Source organism: Zootermopsis nevadensis, unplaced genomic scaffold (assembly GCF_977971745.1).
Source record: "Zootermopsis nevadensis isolate Lab colony 2312 unplaced genomic scaffold, Znev_1.0 Znev_ptg000003l, whole genome shotgun sequence".
NCBI lineage: Eukaryota > Metazoa > Arthropoda > Insecta > Blattodea > Termopsidae > Zootermopsis > Zootermopsis nevadensis.
In genome coordinates, this window is record NW_028259135.1 from 464,497 (window position 1) to 488,434 (window position 23,938).

The 23,938-nt window shown below is 38.8% G+C and overlaps 2 protein-coding genes across 13 annotated transcripts in view; both read left to right on the forward strand.

Annotated features, from left to right (window-relative positions):
• The first annotated feature begins 754 nt into the window (after positions 1–754).
• LOC110830703 (uncharacterized) lies at positions 755–11,785 on the forward strand. Of its 2 annotated transcripts, none has more exons than XM_022065944.2 (5): positions 755–938; positions 3,290–3,439; positions 5,796–5,874; positions 8,628–8,784; positions 10,204–11,785. In XM_022065944.2, the coding sequence occupies exons 2-5, from the start codon at positions 3,302–3,304 to the stop codon at positions 10,394–10,396; spliced, it is 567 nt and encodes a 188-aa protein (XP_021921636.1). In that variant the 5' UTR covers positions 755–938; positions 3,290–3,301; the 3' UTR covers positions 10,397–11,785. The 2 variants fall into 2 exon arrangements, with proteins under 2 accessions (XP_021921636.1, XP_021921626.1); XM_022065934.2 differs by having other exon boundaries at positions 760–999.
• A 2,915-nt stretch (positions 11,786–14,700) lies between these two features.
• Positions 14,701–23,938, forward strand: part of Ih (hyperpolarization activated cyclic nucleotide gated potassium channel Ih) — a 381,399-nt gene continuing 372,161 nt past the window's right edge. For 5 of the 11 annotated variants that reach the window (XM_087359927.1, XM_087359955.1, XM_087359961.1 and 2 more), the window contains exon 1: positions 14,702–14,933. In XM_087359927.1, coding sequence (XP_087216053.1) covers positions 14,893–14,933 — 41 coding nt within the window. In that variant the 5' untranslated portion in view covers positions 14,702–14,892. Of the gene's footprint in view, positions 14,934–23,938 lie in introns of all 11 variants that reach the window. The other 6 variants (XM_087359920.1, XM_087359947.1, XM_087359924.1 and 3 more) reach the window with 3 other exon arrangements.

The window sequence follows — 23,938 nt, forward strand, 5'->3', positions numbered from 1 at the left end:
CTACAGCAGGTATTTTAAGCAGAGGCTTAAACTTCGCACAAACATTGGGTCTGAAGGCAAACCTCAAGGACTTCATTAGTGGAGTGGAACGCGCCATCCAACACCTTCCGACCTTGCAGTTGCCCTCATGTCAGAGCACTTTGATAAAGAGACTGTTGAGCTCATCAGACATGTGCTCACCACCACACATTTCCCATACGACGGCTCGTTCTATGACCAGAAGGACGGTCGTCGTGGGATCTCCTCTGGTCCCAGTCGTGGCAAACCTGTATGTGGTGTGATGTGGCAGTGCAGACAGGATGTGCTATGGGTCTTTCTGAAACACCTCAACAATATCCACCCAAACATCACGTTTACAACGTTTAAACGGAACACTGCCGATCTTAGACGTTCTGATAAGCAGGAGAGCAGATGGTGTCCTGGGACACGGTATATAGGAAGTCCATTCACTTGGATCTCTACCTCCACGACAGGTCTGAACACCCTGCACAGAAACAGGCCGTTTGAAGTACCTTAGTCCGTCGAGCTAGAAGACTGTGAAACAGCAATATAATCTATGGTCATCTTTTCCACTTGTGATTCATTCAAGCGATTAATTTGTACGTGCCATAACAGGATGCCTATTTTACCAACTGTACACCGTTCCCGGAATTTGTGCGTTGTGTTATCTTTGGAGGAGAGTAGGTGGCAGAATATATCATCGATATGACGTGTCGTCTGCTGTGCTACGTGCGTTGCCAACTTTTAGCACTAACTTGCAAATCAGTTTTGTTTCTGTGTTTGTTCGTACCCATTGCTACCAATGATTTTCTTTCCGACCGTGAATGAGTGATCAGAGAGAACTTTGTTGTATTCTGTGGTAGATACTGTGAGAATGGAAATAATCTGATTTAGAATATGTCAGCTTTTGTTTGTGATTTTATTTTAATATATGATGTGTAAGTTTTCGTAAAATGTAGCTTATGTCAGCTGTTTTACCGTTTGTGAGGTACACCGTAGGTAAGAATGTGTGAAGTACGGAATAGAATATAATTGAATTTATTTACATTCCATACATGTTTCGTAGGCCTAAACCAAGGATGTAGAACATGTCATAGAACAAGTACAGTATTTTTTTCGAATGCAATTATAAATTGCATAGTTATGGCTGTGATTTACAGTCAGATATAGCATTACATCAAAAATAATCACAATAAATCACCATTATTGCTTACGTGTATATACGTTTTTAAAATCCACGTAGAGCTCATGTCTTGTGAGTCATGGATTGAGTCTAGAATCTGGTTCCCACACGTTTTGTTTATTGTAAACTGACATTTTTATTACACCTGTTGATTTCGTGCCTTTGATTTGACCATAACTATACTTTGCATTCAATTTACATCAATGCACAGGCATAATGACTTCGTGATAACAATGTGCATTGCGAATTTAAAAATGTACATGTTCTTTATATGGTTGACCTTTTTAAAACTGTGTGTAGTCCGATGTTTTAAATTGGTTTAATGCATACAGTATAGTGTTTTATTACTGAACAGTATTGATTATTCTTAGGTCATGTTCTGTTCCATGTTGTAATGTATCAGTACTGATCTGAGGTATGTTCTGCATCTTCAGATTATTCATTTTGAGATTTCAACAGCTTTTTATTCATTCCGCAGGGGAATTTTGCATGTTTTGTATTATTTCCATAGTCTTTAAAATATAATGGACCAAAAATGCTACATACAACAGTTAAACCTCACTTATTCATCATCATCTGCCCTAAAGGGGTGGTGCTTTCTTTCTTTCTTTCCACATTCACTAAAAACTGTATTTTTCACACTTCTTTATATTGTGATTCAGACTTTTTAAAGTGGGTGGAATGTTTTCATGAGTAATGTGATAGCCGTCATAGCAAAGCATGCTGAGTGTAGTTTAGTATAATGAATTGAATATGTGTTTTCTGATTTAAGTTACTGTCAATTTGGAGGCCAAGAAATTTTCTTTCTTCTTTAATAGGAGCTGGCGTAGCTCAGTCTTTATAGTGACTGCCATTGATTGATTATTTAAAGGAATAGTAATGTAATCTGCACAGCTTTTGAGTAAAGTTGTTGGTATTTTGTTTTAACCACATGAGTTCTTCGATTTGAGAGAATTTATTATACTTTTAATTTCTTTTACTGTTATGACCGTAAGAATTGTGTTTGCTTGAGTAAGGTACTTTGTTGATTGCTGTCTTCCGGGTTGTTGTGCCGTGTAGTCTGGTAGATTTCTACCAACGTTTCAGATGTCCTTGCTATCTCCATCATCGCCCTCATGATGGAGGCAGCAAGGACCTCTACCAGACTACACGGCGCAACAACCCGGAAGACAGCAATCGTCAGACTCACTGCCGTGAAAACCTCAAATCCTACAAGGTACTTTGTTGTGTCTTCTGTTGTTATGGTTGTATTGTCATTGTTCGTTCTTATATAATTGTTAAGAAGTAAGCATTTAAATGATTTGCTAAGAGTTTAGGATTCTTTATTGCTTATAATTCATCTCTATTAATGGGGTCACTTCTGTAGAATATTTCTCTGTTTCCTTTTTTACTGTTTTCCAGACTGCTTTTATTTATTTATTTCTGTTTATTACTAGCAGTAGTAATAACACTCTTGAATTAGCAGTTGAAAGTTGTAAACACACATTCTTGATTTATGCTTTCACCATAGTCCCTTCTGATTCAACATAAATCATTACCACAATTTTTACATCTTGTGTGATACTAAATAACAGCTGCAGTTGAATTTGCATCATCAAGTAACCCACAGAATAAACTTTTTATGTCTTGCGGTACATTTATGTATTAAGCGTTGGTATAGTCGGCGCAGTAGTTTTTGGCCTGTGGAATTTTTGAGGGGAAGGCTAGGAGCTAGTCACTTGTGCGACTGTATAATGCTGACTGCACCGAGGAGCTGAACGCCCAAACAAAAGAAATGCACTGACCGTGCCACCTCAGGTACACAGAGTAGGCCCGCCCGCCAGCTTGGAATTTTCAAGGGGAAGGCTAGGAGCTAGTCACTTGTGCGATCCTATAATGCTGACTGCACCGAGGAGCTGAACGCCCAAACAAAAGAAATGCACTGACCGTGCCACCTCAGGTACACAGAGTAGGCCCGCCCGCCAGCTTTTCCACTGGCCAAAAACTATTGCGCCGACTTCCATTTCACATTTCAGTTGTGGAATCGGTATTGTCTGTTGTTCTGTATCGTGGGTGTAGGAGGGTCTCTTAGAGGGACTGATATTGCCCGTTGTGGTTGGTTTGCAGGGAATATGCTTGATGGCAGGAATGATTGGTGTGGAGAACAGTAACTGTCTCTGGAATTCTGGTGAAAAGGAGAATTTTCAGATGGAGGACAGTGGCATTGACAGTGATCAGAAACAGCAGCACATCCAAGAGGATGGGAGACTGTTCACGGTAAGGGCACTGTTTGTTGTTGCATTTGTCCAGTAACTTGAGATTTCTCATGATTGTGTCTTACTAAGATGTGCATTAGTGTTGTGTGAATAGTTTGGATTTGTATCTGAACTTTTTGTGGACTTCTTGTATGGGTTGAGGTTGAATTCATGTGACTTGGCACTCTGTAACCTTAAAAAGTTCCATTAACTCACTGGTATATCAGTTAATTTAAAAAGAGTTAATTATTTTCTCAAAGTAATCGCAGAACTTTCATACGCATTTGGGCATATCAGATCTGTTTGCCCAGTATATTATAAAACACGCTTTTATTCATCGACATTTCAAAGCTGTCAAAGTAGCTAATGTTGCCCAAATAGGAGCATGTTCTGTACCCATCAAAGTAGTTTACGTACATGACCTAAGAATTGGGTCATTTATCTCTCTTTAAATTATGGAGAAGTGTATTTCTTTGCCACTGATTGCATGCATCCAAAATTTTATCTTAACTGATTATTATGAATTTTAATATTGGTGGCACCAAATTATAGAGATGTGATGTAATTTTGGTTTGTAATGGGTATTTTGATGTACCACTATGTATTTTTACTTTGGTGGTTGGTGTGTACGATTTAAGTTGTATTTTAACAGATTTTGATGTGATTTGGTTTAGAGAATTCTTAATAAAATCAAAGTCTAAAATGGTACTTCAGACCTATAATGATCTGGCCAAATGCGCTTTCTACTTCAGTTTCATTACCGAGCTTCTTAACAAATTCAGTACCCAGATGACTACAAATTTTACCACAGCACCTCTTATACTTGTTTGCAGCTAAAGTACCAATTTTTTTAGCTCATAAGAATTTCCATATAACATGAGGTTATAATTCTAAGAAATTAAAATTACTTTCAAATGTCTCTCATACAGCACAATGACAATAAATACTGGTACTGGGAAACTGGGAATGACCCGTTCTTCAAGTGCCTGAGCACTGCGGGTCCCAACTTTTTCGTTGGGTTTGATCTATAGACATTCGGTAGGACTCCTTGGACGAGGGATCGGCCCGTCGCAAGGCCTCTACCTGTACACAGGACAGCACAACACAGAAAAATGCGGGCAGACATCCATGGCTTGGGTGGGATTCGAACCCACGGTCCCAGCGACCAAGCGGCAGAAGGCCCACGCCTCAGACCGCTCGGCCACTGCGGACCCCGAGACAATAAATAACTTAATTATTCAACTAACACTTGATATGTGTAGTTACTTTAAAGGATAATTAAGTAAGCCAAATTTTTACTAAATATGTCAGTATATTTATAAATGGAATTGATGGCTGATGCACATTTAGCAGAGGGATAAGATTTATGTGAGGAACCGACAATGAAGAAAGGAACATCTATAAATTTTATGTAGGAATATGAATGCCAACAGTTTCATTTAAGGAAGGACACATTTAAAACCATTATAAACAATAATAAAAAATCGCATCAGGTGGCGTCTTTCAATCCTTGAGGTATGGAAATTTAGGTGATGTAAATCATGCAGACCGCTCAGCCCCCTCTAGTGCCAAAGTCAAGAATGAGCAAGAGCTGTACCACCTCTCCCCCTAAGTGCCTACATGGTGTATACTGGGACAACTTTACTTTAGTTATTAAGAAAAACCCTCAGGTCTGTAGAATTGATACAAGATTCACAAAGCAGTCATATTTATTTTACTAGTAAAAGGAATTAACATTGTTTTCACTAATATTAAGCTTCTTCTGGTTCACCGTGCATAAGTGAGTCAATGTCCGCTTGAAGTAAGGAATGATCTTGAGGAAACTTTATGGCAGGCAGTAGGTGGAGATTTGTTTTTTTTATGGCTCTGTTCTTCGTGCAGTTAGTGAGGCAAGGGTGAAAAGTATGTAAGAAGGAAACAAAATGCTGTTGGATTAATCCAGGTGCTGATACTCCGACGTGCAATTTAAATGGCTGATGATGTGATGCTGTTTGTAGTGCAGATAGCCATAGAAGTTGACACAGGCACCTCTAAACACACACGTGCGTGCGCACACCAAATGTTGGCTCTGTGGGGATTGGAGAGGATTGTGAAGAAGGAATACAATTTTACAGTTGTGTTATTGCAAAACCCCTTAATCGAACATTTGAATTAATTTAATATTACATTTTATTTTCTTAGGTGTTCGGTCAGGACCATGTGCCTAGTTACAGAGGTGTTAAAACATGAAAATGGTGGAAGGCGGAGAATTTGAGATTCTCCAAAACTTTTGAGTTCATGTGATTTTACATGTTGATGATGCATGCTCTTCAGTTGTGTGTTAGAACACTAGACGCCGATATTACTAAAAAGTTTAGATACTGATTGTCTTCTTGTAGGCGAGTGACAGCTCATGCAGCAGTACAACTGCCGCCTCTCCTCAGAAGACTAATGTCAGACAGCTACATAGAAAGCTTGGTACGGTTCTTGTGTGAAGGTGACACGTCCGTTTGTTATCGTTGTCATGCTTACATTTGGAGCTTTTGTATAGTTCGAGCATATGAACGACTCGAATGATCTGTGTGTGTTACAGGATAATATTAAAGTGACATTTAGAGAAGCATGTATTTTGAATTGAAATGATATAGGTTAGAATCTGTTGGCAGGCTTATTTTGATGATCAGTTTTCAGGGGATTTTTTTGGTGGGTGAACCCTACTAAGGAGTTAGTTGTCTTTTCATAATGAATATTCACATGAAATATGATTGTTATTTTGTTCAGCAGTTAGGCAGAACCAATGTTGTGGTGATGTTTTGTGCAAATTTTGAGCTTTGCATTTTAAGTAGAATATTTAAATCATAATTATATTTGTAAGGAATCTTAATACAAGTGACTTGCATAAAGAAAGTTGTCAGAAACTTTTAGAAAACTGAGCTTGCTCCGATGTCAGAAATGGACCGGACTCGAGGTATGTCTTTAAGTTAATCTGTTTAATGAGGAGGATACCCAGGCTAATGACTGTAAAACCCCGGTAAGTAACGGAAACAGGTGTTTGTTTGTTTATGGCATGTCGTGTGACTGATTCTGATTATGAATGAAAAGTTGTAGAGTTGTTTCATAGCTCAGATATCTGTCAGTACTAGCCCATTTCCTGTAAAATATACTATTTTTATGTAACCTTAAATTTGAAAATGTAACCAGATATTGTCACCATTTGGCTTCATTCTTGTCCTTAAGTATAAACTAGTCATCTGACCTTGAATTGTAATCTGCATGTCTGCTTATTTGTTGTCAGTGTCATTATCGTAGGTTCTTGGGGCTTAAGATGGTTGTTTTCAGGGCCTTAGCACCTTGTAGTCTGGTAGAGATTTGGCAATGTTTCAGAGGTCCTTGCTGCCTCCATCACCAGGGTGATTGCCCTGTTGGAGGCAGCAAGGACCTCTGAAACGTTGGTAAATCTCTACCAGACTACATGGTGTTACAATCCGGAAGAAGCTATATCATAAATCATGCGGAAGCTTTCACCGTGCTTAGATGTGTGTGGATTCTTAACTAGAGCTTTAGATTTAGTTTAGTGATCAGCTTCGTACTCCACCTGTCCTTAGTTTCAGTCCAGTAGCTGCAGGTAGTTATTGGATATGAGGTTTCAGAATTATTACAGACGTGATGAGGAAAATCCAGTGATCATCTTCAAAATTAAACCGTCTCTGCTCATCGCTTTATTGACTTCACATTTGTGTCTCAAACAAACTGTTTACATGTTATAATATCATAGATTTTCTGTTAAAGTTATTGGGAGAATATTGCTGAGTAATCAGAACCAAACTCAACGCATTAAAAGGACTGCATGTCCATATTCAGTTCTTTCGCGTTCCCTTCGATTCTACACGTTTAAGAACAAACCGCTAGCATATGATTTTTTTCCCATGGATAAAGAATGTGTTTGAATACTCTGATGGCTGTGAGATGTCAAATTGTTTGGGTCACAGAGCAAAGTACTTTGATAAACTGATAGTCACTCAGCTGGCCAAAAAATCTCTGACATGGAAGTTGAAGGTTAATTACCGTGCTCATAAGAGCTAGCCTCTGATCTGTATCCTTAGCCAGATGAATCCAGTACTTATTTTTACTGGGTCCCGTTAATACTCTTTCTTCAGGATTTTTTGCGAAACCTTTGTATGAATGTACACCAGTCTCATCCGGCGTAGCTCAGTCGGTATAGTGACTGGCTATGGACTGGGCAACCGGGGTTCGATCCCCGACGGGGGGCAGAGGATTTTTCCTCTAGCCTCTGTGTCCAGACTGGCTCTGGGGCCCACCCAGCCTCCTATCCAGTGGGTACCGGGGTCATTTCGCGGGGGTAAAGCACGGCCGGGGCGTGATGCTGACCACGCACCCCCATCTAGTGCCGAGGTCAAGAATGAGTAGGAGCTATACCGCCACTCCCCTCAAGTGCCTACATGGCGTATAGTGGAACAGCGTTACTTTACACAAGTCTCATGGTAATGACAAGTGTTTCACAGTAAAGTTGTATCTGTACTGTCTTTCCATTTTCTGCTTTTTCACTTCAATCCTCACTGGCTGTTGGCTGCGATAAAGTAATGGGATATTTCTGCATTACTTTTTGGTGTATTGCTGTCGCTTCCTTTGCTTGCCGACCCCATTGGGTGGTTCCCACTCTTTTCTCAAGTTTTATGCCCTTTTTTGTCATTCTTTCTTCTCATCATTTGAAGGATGAAATAATTATGGAACTCAACAGGAAATAAGGACAATTAATAGACTTATTTTTATTTTGAGAATCATAGTTGATTGAGAACTTGACGGTGTAGAGTGTTTATAATTCGTTCTTACGTTTTTCTCCAGTTACTTTAATTTTTCATCTCTAGAAGGCTGCCTCTAACAGTGCTACATATAATTGACGATGACCAAAGATGGGCATATTTTGTACATTTTGAAAACATTGGCTTTATGCTTTGTTACTTTGCGTTGTTATTAGCATAACCATCTGTTGGTACACTTTGACACTACTAGAAATGAATGTGTATCAGCACTTTGTGTTAACAACATCTAGTTTTATGTTTTTCTTATGTAGAGAAACATTTTTTGTGCCTTGCCCGTGTTTGCTAAGAGTCCAGCATGTTGCTTTTTGGAATAGACCACTTTTCTGTACTTTCTGCCCTGTGTGAGCTACGAATTATGTTTTTTAATGTTAGTATTATCACAAATTTCAGAACAAAGGATAGAACAAGCAAAGAAGATCCAGAGGATTCAGGAATACAAGAAGAACTCTACCCTTATTCCAATTCAGAGACTTCCTATTCCAAGTAAAGCTGTGACGAGTGCTCACCGTGAACAGCAGCCGTTGGTGGACTGGGAGACCGATGAAAGGTGCACACTCTTTTTTGGAGTTATAGAAGAACCGAATTTATTTTTGGGACCCAATTTGTGAGCTCTGTGGTCTGTCCATACCCTTACAGCTACACCTATCAATATTATGCATACTCTGTGATTGATTTCTGCGTTCGTTAGTGTGAACGGCAAGTTGTGGGAGGTCTGCCAAGCTTGGCATTTATTAACTGCCATCAGTAATACAAACATGGCGGCTATGCAGAAATTTCTAGCATCATTCGGTGTAGATTCATGAAATTTCTTTAAAATGTAACTGGGAAATAAAATCACGGCTACCAAATGAAGTATTTTGACCTGGTCATCTTCTTTTTGAGATCTTCTAAACAAACTAATTTTTTGGTTTTTCTGCCCCCGGTTCAGTTAGATTAGGTTATTATGAATGGTATTTAAGGTGCATAAAGCAAGTTGTGTGAACAATATTTTGTTGCTTGGCAAGTATGTACTTCACAAAGAGATTACTATGTCAGTCACGAATTTAGTGGTAACAGAAAAATCCTGATGAAAGACTCGGGTTACAAGCCGCGCCTGTGCTCTCATCCTCGGCTACTGTGTAACAAATCTGTTCCTCTGTAGCTCACTCGCAGATGGGAACTGGCGATGTAACAAATCTGATCCTTTGTAGCGCGCTCACCTATGGGAACTGGCGGTGTGTAACAAATCTGATCCTTTGTAGCGCACTCGCCAATGGGAACTGGCCATTTCTCATTGACGAGCATGCTACAAAGGATCAGATTTGTTACACTGAGGATGAGAGTAGAGATTGTTCTCGAAACGTTGGCAGAAGTAATGGTTTATTCACCATTCAGACACCTGACGCGGCTTGTAACCCGAGAGTCTTTCATCAACTTTAGTTTCCGCGAAAGCTTCACTTTATACAGTAAAAATCCTGTTAGGTACTACATCATTAAATCTCATGGTACTGTAGTCGGGACAGATATGTACGTTCAAGGTCCATTAGAAGTACAAGGCAACGGATCATTGGGGTTGGGAGGGGTAGCAGGTGAGGAAGCATATACTGTCTGTACTATAAACATTATTTCCCAGCGGCAGCACTTTGCAGCTTGATGTATCAATGCCTACGTCAGCAATGTGTCTGGTTTACATAGTATGTGTGTAGGTTTTTGTTCTCCCCGAAACCCAGTGACGTAGATAAAGTGCACAGTTTTGTCCCAGGTACAGTAAATGGTTAATAAGCGGAATGTTTACCAACAGATTTATATTAACGCCGTCATCTCTCCTTTTGGTGCAGATATCTGAGGTCAATGTCTTGCTGTTTTTAATTCCATTTCCTTTCTCGAGCAGTTCAGTATTCGCTATAAATAATTGGGCTGTTATTCTCTTAAAGTTTCACGTTATGTTTTTATAGTATATATGTATAATTTAAATTTTACTTCACAGTGATGAGGATATAAATTTCTTCCCGTTGTCGAGAATGAAAGACGGCAAGCAGGAACTGACGGACACTTTCAGCATAGAGGACTTTGAAGTGTCGCCAGATGAAGATGACCTCAATTTGCTTCCACCAAAACCAATGTACCAGCGTTGTGTATGTTGTGTCGTTCCCGGCGATTGGAAGTGCACCCTCATTTGAGCGTCGTCTGTGCACGTTTAATTTTTTGTCATTTTTCCCTTGTGCTTATTGGTTTAAAGATGGCAGACATTGAAAATATATTATCTTATAGCTTCAGAATGTGACTTAATCTGTTCTTGCAGTTATAACATTTTTAAAATGGGGGGGGGGGGGCGATGCTTTGTCTTCATATTTTTATGCCTCTTTGCAGAGGTTGTGTCATATGTATGGCGAAACTGGTCACAGTAAAATGTTTAGCAGTTCATTTGTGTTTGTAAGTAGTAGCTTCTGGATGTGTAAACTCTAGTCTCCATAAACGTGCAATGTGAACGTGACTAATGGATTATATTCTTATTTATGTATGTTAAAAGTAAATACAGAAATTTACTGAGATAACATTCAGTTTATTAAGACACGTGCTATGGATTTACTGAGAAATACTTTGGATTTAATCGTGGTAAGAACAATTCGTAAAATATCCGAAATACGCTGTTACAAGTCACCATATCGAACATGAAAAGGGAAGGGGAGACGTCGTGGTTTGATTGATACATGGTGTCTAGTAATTTCTGACACTATTCCCATAAGAGGAAGAAGTGTTTCTAGACTCTCAGCCCTAACTGAATACTCCTGCTTCATATTGCGGGGGCTGTCTTGAATTTGAATGTCTGTCCAGGGATCAGCTATTCTGTTTTTCGTTTTTCCTCGGTCCGTCTTTGCAAGTGCCGGGATAGTACCTTAACATACGTCAAGACCAGTTCCGCGTCTCTCAGACTCGTCGTTCATAGTTATTCGACCCTGTGTATTCTAAATATATAAAATCATGCGTACAAACAAAACTTTTTACACTTTGAAAAGACTGTCAGTGCCAAACGCGTTTTGACCTCAAAGGGTCATCATCAGTGGCAAAGAAATTAATTCATATTAAATCATACGATTCATAAGACGACGGTTTGTTATAAAGCGTAAAAGGTCGCACTTTATAAAACTATATTTTATGTAATATCACGCGAGAGTTGGTGTATTATCTAAATTGAGTTATGTCTGCTGGCCTAAGTTGAGGTTTCCGTTGTTGGTCTTCGTGGTTGCGTTGTGTCCACGATTTTATATTTTTAGAAAACACTGCAAGGTTTTAAGCCTGTGTATTCTGTTCAGTAGAAATAGAATTAATAAATAACCGAATAACCAGTCAGTACATTAGTCCATTTAAAGAGCCAATGTAATTTAATGTTAAGTAGAGTTTTAGGTTCTCAGGGGCAATTATGAAGATGGGCGTCTGCTGGATTGTAGCACTGAGCAGTTTTGTATACATTTACTGATGCTTTAGAGGTTCTTGCTGCTTTCATCATCAGGGTAATGATGACGGAGGCAGTAAGCAGCTCAGAAACATTAAACTTCTTTGGCACTGTTCGGAGCTTCTTCTTCTTCTTCTTCTATGGCTCTCCGGTCCGTATTCGGTCCATGGCCTCCACAATTCTCCTCTTCCATTCAGTCCGTCTGTCCGAGGCTTTGATCGAGGTCTCGAAACATCTTCCTTTTTACAGCGCAAGGTTGTTAGCCTTGCGACCAACCCCCAACCTGGAGGACCAGGGTACCTGTCTTAGTCTGACCTCTCCCCCTAGGGAGGCCCTACCAGTAGCTCTTGGGGTCAAGCCCCACCACCACGACAAGGTGCGCACTGTTCAGTGCTACGACCCAGAATTCAGCCATCCTCATATTTTGATGTTGTGCTGGCTTGAAATGTAGAAAATAGGGGTGCAAGATATGTTTAATTTTGTCCCCAAAATTGGTATAGTAAATTTATTTTTTTAAATTTTTTTTGTGTCAGTTTTCAAAACAGAAATGTGAATAGAATCTTGTTTTTTCTCATAGAACATGGTATTTTTTGTTCTTGAAGAATTGTTATGACTTTAAAGTAGTTAGAACCAGTTACTTTATATGCAATTTCAAGGTGTTTCTTGCATCCATACCTTGCGCATCTTTTACGATACTATGACGTGATGTCCAATGTAGCCATTGCCACTTCAAAATTCTGTTGCTTTTTCAAGGAAGTTGAGTTTTCCAACATGGCCGCCATGATGTCAGTCAACAGCCTTGCACAAGGCATTAGAAGTGAAACCTTTTTTAAAGAAAATTATCATACCAGTTTTTGTATGTGGCAATTGGAATTTTTTTTAGATCTGATTAAGCAATGATGTGTAAAGGTTATACAATAAAAATGTTTTATTTATTAAACAGCCAAATTCTTTAATGGCTATTATCTGAGAGAAAATTCAAGAGATGATTCTGTAGTTTGCATTCTCTGTCTCCAACTTCTGTTCACTCTTGTCATAAACAAAAGCTTATCGACTATGCTTTATTACGAAATATACTCATCTGCAAATGTTTAGGTTAGGAGAGGTTAGGTTAAATACCTCAGCTGAAGGGTTAATGTGGTAAGAGGCAACAGTCCTTACGTGATGAATGTTCTTTCCAGCGCCTGGGGGTAGCACAGAGGTAGGTTATGTGTGGTATCAGATGTTTGAGAACAGTGGAGCCCGGACTGCGAATTGGCACAGTACAATGGCCAAACCTCCTCATCTGTATTCCTGAGCCGTCTTCATATATAAACGCCAAGGTAATTTCAAGAACAGACTATTTTTTAACCCTTTACAATGCTCATGCTTGAGTAATAACCCTAATTTTCCATGAGAAGCTCAGCTAGTAAAATTCCGTACCTTTTGTGGAATCCGATGGTTCATTACCATGTTGACAATGGTAAGCTATTGGATCATATTCTGAGCCAGATGAGTTCAGTCTTACACCATATTGATGATTATTATTATGATCATCAAATAAAGGAAGATGAGATGGGCGAATGTGTACCACGCGTATGTGAGAAGAGAAATGCGTATACAATTCTGCTCTGAAAACTTGGAGAACCAGGACATAGCTGGGATGATAATATTAAAATGGAATGAGGAAATCAGCGAGAATGTAAAATGGATTCAAGTTGGTTAGGTTATAAAGGATGGGAAATTTTATCGTCAGAGCTGCCTTATCTTGAAACCGATATTTCGTCAGTTGGCTGCACTGACCGTGAGCTTCGATGAATCGTTCGAGACCTGCAGGGCGTAGGGATATTCGTTGGAACAGCGGTCGACGCGTAACGAAGGCTGCACAGCGCTGGAAACAACGTAACATGTTTATACGCAATTTTCCAGTCCAGTGGTTGGCTTTCCTTCATATCTTCGAGGTCCCATATTCGACTCTTATCACGTGAAGCCCGCTATCCTGAATATTTTCGTGATTTCTATCGGTCCCTTCAGAAAAAAAAAAAAACGTTGGGATATTATGTACGATTTGAGGTCTTCACGGCGATGAGTCTCAAAATGGCTGTCTTGTGGGTTGTAGTACCGTGTGGTAAGTCATCGTCCTGATGATGGAGGTAGAAAGGACCTCTGAAACGTCTGTAAAGTTCTGCCAGATTACACGGCCACTTAATTGTATGTCATTTCTGATTCATAATTTATAAACTACGCAACTGAGAATAAGCCTTAATAAGTTAAACAAAGGGAAAATGAAATTGCTGTTCAGACAGCGCCTTGCGTGCTCAGATGAAAGAGGAACTAGTTAAAATTGGTTTTCTGATAAAGCTGTTATGAAAAAGTGGCTGTGTAATTAAAACGTTGTACAAGAGGCAAGACGAATCCTACGTGAGTGTGAAGATTTGTGCTTTGCGAAAAGCTGAGTTGCCTTTGTGCTTAATTAGTATCACAAGCTTTGTAGGATTAGAAATATGTGCCGTAGGGAAGTACGCTTAGAAATGGGTCTACAGCTCCTTGTTCTGTGGGTGTGAAACTCCCCCCCCCTCTCAAATTAACCTTTATTTTACCCCCTTCTTCGAAACATGACACGACAAAAGAACAAAACATCTTAACAGTGGTATATTTTACGTAATTTTTAAGTTCTCTGCGAGGTCCGCGCCCATTTCAACTAGGCACAAGCAATTATGAAGGTATGAAACTGTTTGGGTGTACCGAGCTGAATTGAATGAGGTTAGCGACCTCTCAAAGGGGAGGGAGGATGATGAACCTTCGGGTTTAATAAACATTTTCTTAGCCTGCTGTTCAGCTGATGATCTCTCAAAGAAGGCAATGTCTTGGATAGTAAAAGAAGTGAAAACGTGTTTCACGACGAACACAAAGTCAAATCGTATTTCTTTTACTATCTTCACACCTCAGTACATATACCGTGGCTTCTACCACCAGTTGACTTCGTAAATGTTCGGCAGCATTCGGTTGCTATGTCACGAGGTGCCGCGCATGCGTCCCGGTCGCCCTCGCCACTGTGATTGCTGTGGTCCTGAAGTGGATGTTCGCATCGGAGCGGTTGTGGCGAGGAGGGTGTCGTGGTGTGTTGTGTTGTGTAAAGTGTGTACCGCCGTCAGCGCCACCACGGGACAACCTTCGAGGGGACTAGGGTGAGGCGATGCCAGGCCTGCCTGGAGAAGACCACGACATCCCAGATCACGTGACATGTCCGTCCGTAGCCTCCAACGGAGGGTGTCCGGCCCGGGGTGAGTCTGGAATTGAGAGGCATTGTTAAGAAACAATCCTTAATGATGTAGCTGGTTCCTGCAACTACTCCAGCTTATTAATTGAATCTTTGTTAAGAAATGCTATAAACTGAAGTGATGTTCATGTTTCATTTCATCCTTTTCATTATCACTTGATTTATATAGTAACCGTGTGTCATTGGACGATATCGTTTCAAATTAAATTGTGTTCGTCTACATGAATGTGTTACTGAAGATCGGTCTATAAAGCCTAATAAATGTTTTATTTCGTATCACGACAACAAAACGTCATCAACAAACATCGTTCCTGAATATGTTTGTGATATCGTGACAGATCAGTGTTTAAATATCGAAAGTCTTTGTCGAGTTGTGTCGATCATTGAGGGATGCAGAAACGTGGCGAAAAGTTCCACCTCCATTTTGGTTTTGTTGTGTTAATGAATGTAGCCGACATCTGATCTGTTCTCATGATCAATAGCAGTGGTTCTGTGTTCGGGTCCCATTCTGGGTGTGGCCAGGGGAATTTAGACGAGCTTAAATGATTTCAAGGACCAAACCTGATGTAGTTACCCCATCTCTCTCTGTGAAGGCACTATCGTCAAAAGGCCACGGACTGGATTGATTATAGCCACACTGTCGCTCGATGGGGAAGGGGGTGGGGGGGTGCTGTAACCATCTTCAGTGTCCCTCTGACACGATTTCAGAATCTTTCCCACACACACGCAGCGACTTTCTTTAACTCAGTGGCCCGCGAATGCTATGGTTTAATTGGTCCTTGCCTTATTTAACGTAACCTCAAAAACTGCTTTTGTTATACATCGTTCAGTTGTAGGTTAGGTTTATGAACGACAGAGACAAACGGATTTAGGGCATAGACTCGTGACTTCCGGATTACGAAGTCTACCGCGATTTTCGTCGAATGATAAGAAAAATGTCTTGTGGTTCAAAAACATATTTTTGTGTCTCGATAAACTTATTTTTTAAGGTAAATCAAGGAAAACTAATAATTATACGTGGCATTGCTCTCTTCGTTCGTTTTTTTTTTCAGGTGATTTGTTGTGGTGCAGAATCAGTTACAGTTTCTTAATTTAATTTTAGAAACGGTGGTAATGCTGAAGTGTAGTTAAACTGGAATAGTCTACGTCAGTTGTGTGTCTGGGGAATGTGAACGGATCACGTAATGGAGAACTTACATAGAAAGTTTCAGAATGTATTTGTGTATTCTAATTTTTTCAGATGTTTTGTGAAAATACGAAGTTTGGGAGACTGAAAGATTGTTGAAATCTGCATTAGTGTTTGGATATGCGTAAGGATATGTGATCGAACAGTTATTTTCAATTCCGTATTTTTAACAGTTGCGAAATATTAAACTATGCAACACAAATTGAAGTGTTATCTGTGCCATTTATCTGCCTTTAGATGGACGCTGCTTTGTGGAATGGATTTTCTTTTAAAGCACGTAATGTCATATTAAGTGAAACAGTCGCGTTCTTAAAATAAAAAATTGAAGTTCATTTATTAGAGCCTTTGTCAACAGGCAAACGTGAATAAATATATAGTATATTAAAAATTGGCCTAAATACACGTAAACAATCTAATAATTTTCCCGCATGGAGAAGGTGTCCTTGAGGGCTTTAGCTGAAAATATCCAAAAAATCTGCATATGCCATTTGCAGCTGTGACACGTCTAGATGAAGGATTATAAAAATCTTATAAATATAAATAATTTAAAACTTAAAAAAATGTAAAAATAATTTATTTAATAGTAATTATTACATTATCTATTTCTGAAGTTTAGGCTGGACAACCATTTTCCTCCCTCAATCTTTAGTCGTAATTTCAGGCTCTGATGTTCAGAATACTACAAAAGTTGGCGACTTTTCATGGTTTTGTTATTAATGGTTATTCTGAAATAGTAATTTCTGTTCTTAAGCTAATTTCTAACCGTAGTTTCTCTACGTTCCTCTACTTTACGGAAGCAAAGAGTAGTCCCTGCTTTTTTAAAATAAAACATGATGGCCTTTTCAGTAATTGCAAACCAATCGCTGTTATTAAAAGTTCTTCGGAAGTGTTTTAATTTACTATACATTACGACTTTTCTCATTATTTCGACTTTATCCCCCCCGGGGGGCATAATTTCGCTAAGCCTTAAATTTCGTTTAATTCGTTCTCAACGTCATGTTGATCTCGTCAACTTTGACCTTGTTCCTCACGCCTGTATGCGTTTTGACTTATTAACGCTACAACAACTACAAACTTTCTGCCTTCGTCGACAAATTCGTGTGTGCACTCGAAATTTCTGAGATTTTACTTCGCTCGCTGTTGTCTCCTCGTTCATGACTTGTCGATCATCTGACACGCGCTTCGCGTGTTAATTGTTTATTTTTGTGTCTTGTATCTGTAATTGCCAGTTGGTTTATTTAAAGATGCTCTGTTAAATATAGAAGTTACTTATCGTAAAATGAAATAAGAGTGAGACTGGAGTGGGGTGTGGTCTAATCTGTGGCAGCCGACTGATTCTTCCGAATGTAGTTGGCTGATGTAGACATGATTCCGCGCTAATTTGTGCACTTGAACAGAGAGACATCAAGTTCGGTCGCCTTTATTTAATCAGTTTATTAAATTTACTTTGATGTTAAATTACGCTCATAAGATTTTAACGCGGTCGGTGAGCCGAGGCCTGAAAAACACCAGTACTTTTAAATTTAGGTCACATGTTGTTATTTGCGTAAAAATAGCAACATGGCGACAATGCAAAATTTATACCAGGCGGTGGTTTTATGTTCGGACCGTATGACGTAACCTCGACCCGCCACAGACACTATCAGACGCGGGCTTCTCCTCGCTAGTCTTGTTATCTGTGACTCACGTGTCCAGGCTGAGTGCATTTTAAGTGCTATTCAAGATGGTGTACTGTTAGAACAACGCATTTTAACGTACGGAAGTTATGTAAAAAAGCTATTCTACTCGATTGTATCGAAGAGAATTTCATAAAAAAATGTTTCGTGTTTACACAACTTCAAATTCACTATTTATTATTTAGTTTTTAAATTAAGATCTAATGGTTCGGTATTGGATAAGAAAATATGTATTGACTAAAAACATAACATCACTGGGAAAACCAGCCCAGAAATTCGACGTTTCCGTCTCCAAAGCAAGAACTGATACAAAATTATTGAAAAATTAACACAATTGAATTCATTGCAACCAAGAGACTCAGGTACAGAGATACATTTTTGAAACTGGTTTATCCGATCAGTGTGTGAAGGAGCTTAATTTAAATTTACGTGTGAACACGCAGTATAAATGCCACTGGTCAGAAAGCCTTCGGGTTCCTCGTGAGGCGCCACTACTCGATTCTCGACATTTTTTCCCCTGTGTTAACAGAGGAGGAAATACTACACGGTTATTGTCAACAGGCAAGAAAATGTATTCCCCCAGCCGGGAATCGATGCCCGATCTTTCGGGGCCCAATCTTTTTTAAACCTATTGCTAGGCGTTCTTTTTGTGTGGAATAAAACGCCTTAGGTTCTGTGTGCCTGTTGATAAATTAAAATCACCGGAATTTTCTGCGAAAGGATTTTGATATTTTGAGACGTCTCAGTAGATTAGGCCACCAGGGTTTGACTCGATGACGGAATTAACGTAAAGGAAATGCTCCGGAGAGAGTAACATCAGCAGCTGACTGTAGCTAATGACGTCTGAACCGGTTTGCTGATTTTAAGGGAAGGAGACCATTACAGTGATTTGTTTTGAAGTACAGACAACCGAGCGGGTTTACAACTCAAAGACACAGTGAGCTTGGAAGCTGTTCTATGTTTTAAATGTCGCGTTTTACCATTAATTAATATTCTTATTCTAATAATCACCGCCATTTCTTAATTTTCTTTGTTTATTTCTTTTTAAGATGGAGACAGTTACGTGTAAAAAAATATTCATGGTTTGTATTCTTCACCGTTATCACAATGATTAGATCAAGGAAAATTAGACGGGCGGGGAATGTAGCACGCAAGGGAACAACATAAAAATATAAGATTTTAAAGTTTCGTCATATTGTGATATAATAAGTATATATTAAATCTTGTCCGTCTAATCACAATAATTCTTATTAAATATTAAAATATTACAATAATTAACATTTTAAAATATTTAAAATATTAAATGATGTTGTTTATCGAAATATTCGATTTACATTAGACCATCATTTTTTCGTGTTTCACGACATGTTTCGGTTCCTAAAAGAACCATCCTCAGGTTTATATAATTATATAAAGCTTCAAAACGATAAATAATTTCAAATACAATTTTCATACATTATGCCAGCGTACATTTTTATCAGATTTTTACCAGATATTAAACGATGTTCTTTTTCAGATTTATTTTAATATTTAATAAGAATTTATTGTGATTAGACGGACAAGATTTAATATAAACATAAAAATATGTCGCTAATCTTAAAGTAAAGAGGTCATTTGGTAATTCAAAATATAGAGGGGACGATAATATTAAAACTGGTCTTGTAGACGTAGGATGTGAAGGTATGGAGTGTATTTAACTGCTTCAGAACGGAATAGCGGTACGTAATAAATCCTTGGGTTACGTAAATGGCGGGGAATTTCTAGTTTCAGAATTCCTCCTTCCTTCCGAATGCAGTTTACAGTCCGTAGACATCTCTTGAAGAATGAAGATAAAACTTGGTTGGGTTTTCATCACCCACGCTCTGTCGCAGAATACACGTCTCTGAAAACTGTTTCTGATTTTTCCTCATTCTGTGCTCTGTCTTACGCGAGGGGCCGAAAGACTGTACAACGACATTTCAGGAAATATATTCTTAATTATACATTTGTTATGACAAGACAAATTAAATATAAGCTCTTTTATTCAAACTAATTTCAAAAGAAAGGGAGCCTGTCGCTTTGGTCGTGAAATCCAAGTATTTGACCACTTGAACATTAGAAAACGTTTTATAATCTCCTTCGAGGTATCGATGTGCGCCCTTTGTCGATAGAGACCTAAGTAGGAGTCGATTCCCCATAAAACGACTTCTATCAACGTAACCTAACAAATTTATTATTTCAAACGCTGGGTTCAGTTTGTGACAGCTGAAAGTGAAAACCCAGGAAGTTAATATCGAAAATAAGTCCCTTTATGGTCGTTTGTCAGAATGAATATATTTTAGTCTTTAAAGAGGAAAAGTTTGAGAAATGATTTAGACAAAATTTTAGATTTGTGCAAATTGAACTGAGGCACTAAGATTCAATTTGACTGATAACTCTAGGTGTAAACGTCGTTTCGTAGAAATTCATCGAATATTTCTGACGAACAGAAACGATTTCATCATTACGAATATATTTTGAACATTTTGCAGAAAGGAAGGGCAGAGAGACAATTATGGATACAGTTCGTTGACGTAATTATAAAAAAAATATTTTTATTTCTACTTAAATTATTGTCCTATGGCAATTAGCACACGAACTTTAGAATTGGCTACATATTCCGTGTTTTAACTATACAGAGCGGAATCCTTTCACAGTCGCTTAGCTGGTCAACAAATTCCGCGTCTTTTACTGAAACTGAATTGTCAGTGTGCCGAAAAACCCGCAAAGGATGTCTATCTGAGCCAATTGAGACTAGTCCATACGCTCAAACTCTATTTAAGATCCATTTTTAATATTATACGACTAAAATTTTGTATTTATGCATTTATCCTCTGCTGATACTGTTTGCAGATCACGCACTGAAATCGGACGGGAGTGTATGGTTGGATGTTACTCGAAAGATTTTGGTACCATAATGCTAAAATCTCATTAATATAGGGTGCACATTTTTTTTTAAAAAAAAAAAATTAGGCTCTGACAACTGAGTTACGGTCTTATAAGCATTTCGTGTGTTGTGAAGAAAATGTAGAATCTAACCTAACAAAAGAAGAAACGAGTCATTGCAGTTTTGCCCACTAGGTGTCCAGAGATGTCGTAACCAAAATTTAGATGAGGTTAGAGAGAAAAAAAGAATATGTTAGAACCATGATTCCTACGTTTTGATCTGGTTAATTAAATAACTTCACAGATGCAGACAACTAACGCAGTTAAACCGGTTTTAACAGACTCAAGAATTATAAACTTTGGCTTTCGGGTGTGAGCCGAATGAAATGGTGAGCACAAAACCAATATTTAGGCAAACACTGCCAGTATGATTCAATGTTTCGTTCCACCAATCAGCGCCCTCAAATCAAACTCGTCACCTTCTACTGTCCTATATAAGGCTTCCAGAACTCGCCCCCACTACACATTACCCTGAAGATGGTAACTGCAGTGTTTGGTTAATACTCAGTGTTCAACACGGCTAGCCCGAAAGAAAAACGTCGAAACGCTAACCTGCTTCAGTGCAGTGGTATCCTAGCAACGCAGTTGTCAAATATCTTGTGAGTCTCGGAGTGAATGCACAAAAAGGCAGAACGCCTCTCTCTCACACACGCACAGCAAAGCCACTCGACTCGGCGTCGCCTGACAGGTACAAATACACGTCAGAGAAAGCAAATAGACTCAGCCACGCGGGGCCATGCTCCCCTGAACAGTAAGAATACAAGTATCGTGTAACAGATGTTAGATTGATATTTTTCTCGATCTTCTCGATTCTCCGCTTCGTAATATTTTCCTGTCATTTTATTCTCATATTCCTTCTTCCTTCTCTGATTGTATTGACGATTCTTCATAGTTTTTTTGCATTTCGAAATTCCAAAGCTTCGTGTTGCTTTCCGGGGTCTGGCAGTGACTGAGAGCTACGCGCATGCGCAGAAAGGCTAGTGTTACCGCTGCATCTCACGAAGATATATAGGACGTGTGACAATTCTTCGACGTTGTGCCAGATGCTTCAGCGTTGAGAAACATTTTCTAGGACATAGAATCCTGTTTCCTCATGAAAATTTTACCAGCTAATGGAATTTGCAAATGATATTTTTCTAACATTACGTATTGATGTAGGCGTATAGTTTATTTAACGATTATGTCAATAACTAAGACTTTCGAGAAGAATTAATAGATAATTAATGAATAACGAATTAAGGAAAGACATAAAAGGAAGTGGTCGTGGCCTAATTTAAGACAATATCCCTGAGTTTGTGTGTTGGAACTGGTGAAGACCACGAAATTCTGAGTCAAGATAGTCGGTCTCAGAGCCGAGATTTTAGCTCGGAAACTCCGGTATACGAATCAGGGTTGCCTACCATTAGTCCGTGAAATTATAAAATTATACATTTCTCCCCTGTCTTGTGTGCTACATGCATTAGCCATCTCATTGGCGAAAAGTACAAATTGTTAAGCTCCTCATTACGTAGTTTTCTCCAGTTTTATGTTACTCGTGTTACTTACTTTTTATTAACTCAAAGTAACACTCCTTGTTCCACCCTTGTCTCAAACGTCCCCAGTCTAATTTATTTGCTTTGTATGAGAGAAAAATATTAACACCCATACAATTAACAGGTGACGTTATATTTCTGAATATTTTAATCTTTGCGTTTTAGATAGATAACAGAAAGACAAGTGAAGAGTTAAGAATAATATTTAGTAGCCGTTAAGACTGGAAATGTAGGAGAAGACGTAATTCACGTGTCAGTATACGAACAGAAGACAGCGATTTGCAGTCTCTTTAACCCTTTGAAGCCGAAGATCGTCTGAATATTATTTATGAATTCAGTCCGTACCGCGAAGAAAACACTACACCTCACCATTACGAAAATCAGCTGGTTAACCCTTTGAAGCCGAAGCTCGTCTTCATAATATTTACGAATCCAGTCCGTACCGTGAAGAAAACACTACACCTCACCATTACGAAAATCAGCTGGTTAACCCTTTGAAGCCGAAGCTCGTCTTCATAATATTTACGAATCCAGACCGTACCGCGAAGAAAACACTTCACTTAACCATTAGAAGTCGAATCAGGCGGTACCACATAAGATTTAACAAAAGAACATCCCGGTCAAAGCCTTAACGTCTTACATTTCCGATGACGAAGTGTTTAAGCCATGGACCACATTAATCCACTTGTGACAATGGGGCGTGTCCGTCGAATATTGATTTGTGCTTACTTAATTAACATGGCTGGACAGGCAGACAGAAAAATCCTCAGACATGACTTTAAAATTTTCTACATCCAACGAAGATGACAAAACGTAGTTAAATGAACTTTAAAAATTAACAAAAACACGTGGAAAGATAAAATCAAGTTACAGTTTCAAGCACAACAACTAATTAGCTAAGTTCGTGGAGTGAAGTCCTTCTTGAGAAGCTCATAGTCGCCAAGCTTGTCAGGAAATTATCTGCTTTCATAAGTCACAATATTTGCCCCCGAGATTTCGGAGTGGTAATTACGAATTAAAAAACATGCATATTTTATTGACACATTCTGAACATGTCTGTAACACTGTCAATAAAGAGACTAGTTCATGATGAGCTACGTTTACAGTTCAAACAGTGTGAGGTTGGAAGGTCTACATGATTCTTAGGGATTAGCAGCGGTTTTGAATAATTTTCGCGAGACACTTTTCTGGAAATGAACCAGGTACGTCGAAGTGGGAACATCTCTGCAAGGACCAACGAACACAGGACTTAAAGGATGTAATAAATGCCGGAATACACCCTCGGAATTCTTTGCTAATTCTTAATTCTTAATAAAAAAAAATATATAAATTATCTTAATTTTAGTTAACAACTTCACAAATCATGTGCTTTTTCTATTTAAATAATATGAAACAAAATATTACTACGTCATAGCATGCTTGACTCCTGCACATGGTGTTATGGGATCGAATCCTGGTCAGACCAAATTTTTTTATGAAGCTGTCATGTTATTTTATATTACACAAAGAATTACCATACAAATTTTTGTATTTTTTTTTTTTTGAAATTCTGTAACCATACATCATTGTACGGCTCTATTGCAAGTGGCGCTAGTGTCGATTCCACCTCATAAGTTTGTTCGCCCACCATGTTAGTATTAGCCATTGTAGG

Excerpts from the sequence above, each read along its gene's own strand:
- LOC110830703 (XM_022065944.2), top strand. The coding sequence starts at position 3,302 with ATGGCAGGAATGATTGGTGTGGAGAACAGTAACTGTCTCTGGAATTCT. Across the intron at positions 3,440-5,795 it reads AGGATGGGAGACTGTTCACG|GCGAGTGACAGCTCATGCAG; the intron begins GTAAGGGCACTG and ends GTCTTCTTGTAG. Across the intron at positions 5,875-8,627 it reads ACAGCTACATAGAAAGCTTG|AACAAAGGATAGAACAAGCA; the intron begins GTACGGTTCTTG and ends CACAAATTTCAG.